Here is a 1,852-nt window from a genome sequence, read left to right on the forward strand (position 1 = left end):
TTTGCTTGCCTTAACTCTTCTCCATGGAGCTCTACCATCTCTGCTAGTAGCTGTTTCCTCCTGAAGGAGATCCAGTTGTTCTGACGGTTCCTCTCATTGTTCACCATCGTGTCAATCACGTTCCTCTTCTTCTGCTCCCTGGGAAAAGTAATCAGATGTTATAGCTTATAGCACATAAATGTAGATAAATAACACAGAGTTACTAATGTGGACTTTAGAAGAACTTATCTAAAACAGACACCTTACTTTATATGTATACTAACATTTTTTTTTCCATCCAGACATACACAATTATAAATAACTGGAATAGTTGTGTAAATCAAAGACAAAGCATAATTACTTGTAAGTTTTAGACCTATGCAGACATACAGCCATGGGTAAAATACCACTCTCGTATTCTTCAGGTTTGTTGTATGTTTTTATGTCCTGTACAATTAATTATTCCATTCATCCATTTTCTTACACCCTTGTCTCTAGTGGGGTCGGGAGGTGCTGGTGCCTATCTCCTCCAGCTAACGTTAGCAATTAACTATTCATAGCCGTTGAATTAGAGAACTGATATCTAGCCATTTTACAATAATAGAATATCATATAATATGTTTTAGTATCTCCCAATGAGGAAAATTCAGATGCAACAATATCAAAATGACAAACAATCGAAGCACACTGCTCCAACAAGCCTCCTCTGAATATTGAAACTGATGCAAAGAAAAGCCAGCATCTTTGTTCACCGCTTGCTTGTAGCTTCCATCACTTCTGTGTATCAAGGGTCAGGTTTAGGGTCATCTTAGGCAGGATTTTGTTTACTCAACCAAATATAACATGGATATGACATGATATCTCTGTCTGTCTGTAGATAGATAGATAGATAGATAGATAGATAGATAGATAGATAGATAGATAGATAGATAGATAGATAGATAGATAGATAGATAGATAGATAGATAGATAGATAGATAGATAGATAGATAGATAGATAGATAGATAGATAGATAGATATCATGTCGTGACTATGTTGTCTTTGGTTGGGTGAACAAAATCCTGCCTAAGATCAGTAGCTGTTAGTGATCAGTAGCACACTTCTGGTTAATGTTTAGTGTACTACAGAGCAGAAAGCTGACATCGTTGTTTCTCCCTACATCCAGTGGGTAGCGCAGTTTGCTACAATCGATGGTAGCCACACAGGTACAGCCACCCGCTAGAAGGAAACGAACACACCCAGTACAAGACTTTCAGTTTATTGGCTGAAAGATTGCCAGGCGACTGTGCCAAAAAGCAGTTCTATGTTTCATAAGTGAGCAGAGAGTCCGAGCAGAAGAGACGTTTTGAATACAAGCATTACAAGTTTTGAGAAGAAAGACACAAAGTTGTGCTTTCAAAAATGTAAGAAAAAATATTTAAAGTTATGAGAACAAAAGACATGACATCCTGTTTTCAGACTGAAAATGTATGCTCTTGGATTATGGCAGAAAAATTCCGCCATAATTGACCTCTGAGAGTTTGCATTTACATTGTTATGCAATGCAAATACATAACAATGTATAACATAACAAATACAAAATACAAATACAAATTGTATCTATTTATTGTATGACAATAAATATTGTATTGTATGGCAATACATACAATATTATGTATTGTCATTGTCATTTGAGAAATTTGCGTAAATATACACAAACTTTGTACCTGCAGTGAAAATGTGCGGCAGCCACACAAACTTTCTTTGTGGACAATAACAAACTACAAAGCACTAAAACTCACCTAAAGTCACTGAAATCTGACTACGTTTCATATTATTTAGACCAAGAAGCATCACAACTTGTTTTTAAATTATTTAAATTTTTTATTGTTT

At 35.4% G+C, this 1,852-nt stretch overlaps 1 protein-coding gene across 1 annotated transcript in view; it reads left to right on the top strand.

Moving 5' to 3' along the window:
- Positions 1-373: 373 nt before the first annotated feature.
- LOC116713415 (laminin subunit beta-2-like) overlaps positions 374-1,852 on the top strand; it is a 40,540-nt gene continuing 39,061 nt past the window's right edge. Inside the window, 1 exon segment of the mRNA XM_032553556.1 lies at positions 374-377. Within this exon segment, the coding sequence (XP_032409447.1) occupies positions 374-377 (4 nt within the window).

This window comes from Xiphophorus hellerii, chromosome 22, assembly GCF_003331165.1.
Source record: "Xiphophorus hellerii strain 12219 chromosome 22, Xiphophorus_hellerii-4.1, whole genome shotgun sequence".
Taxonomy (NCBI): domain Eukaryota; kingdom Metazoa; phylum Chordata; class Actinopteri; order Cyprinodontiformes; family Poeciliidae; genus Xiphophorus; species Xiphophorus hellerii.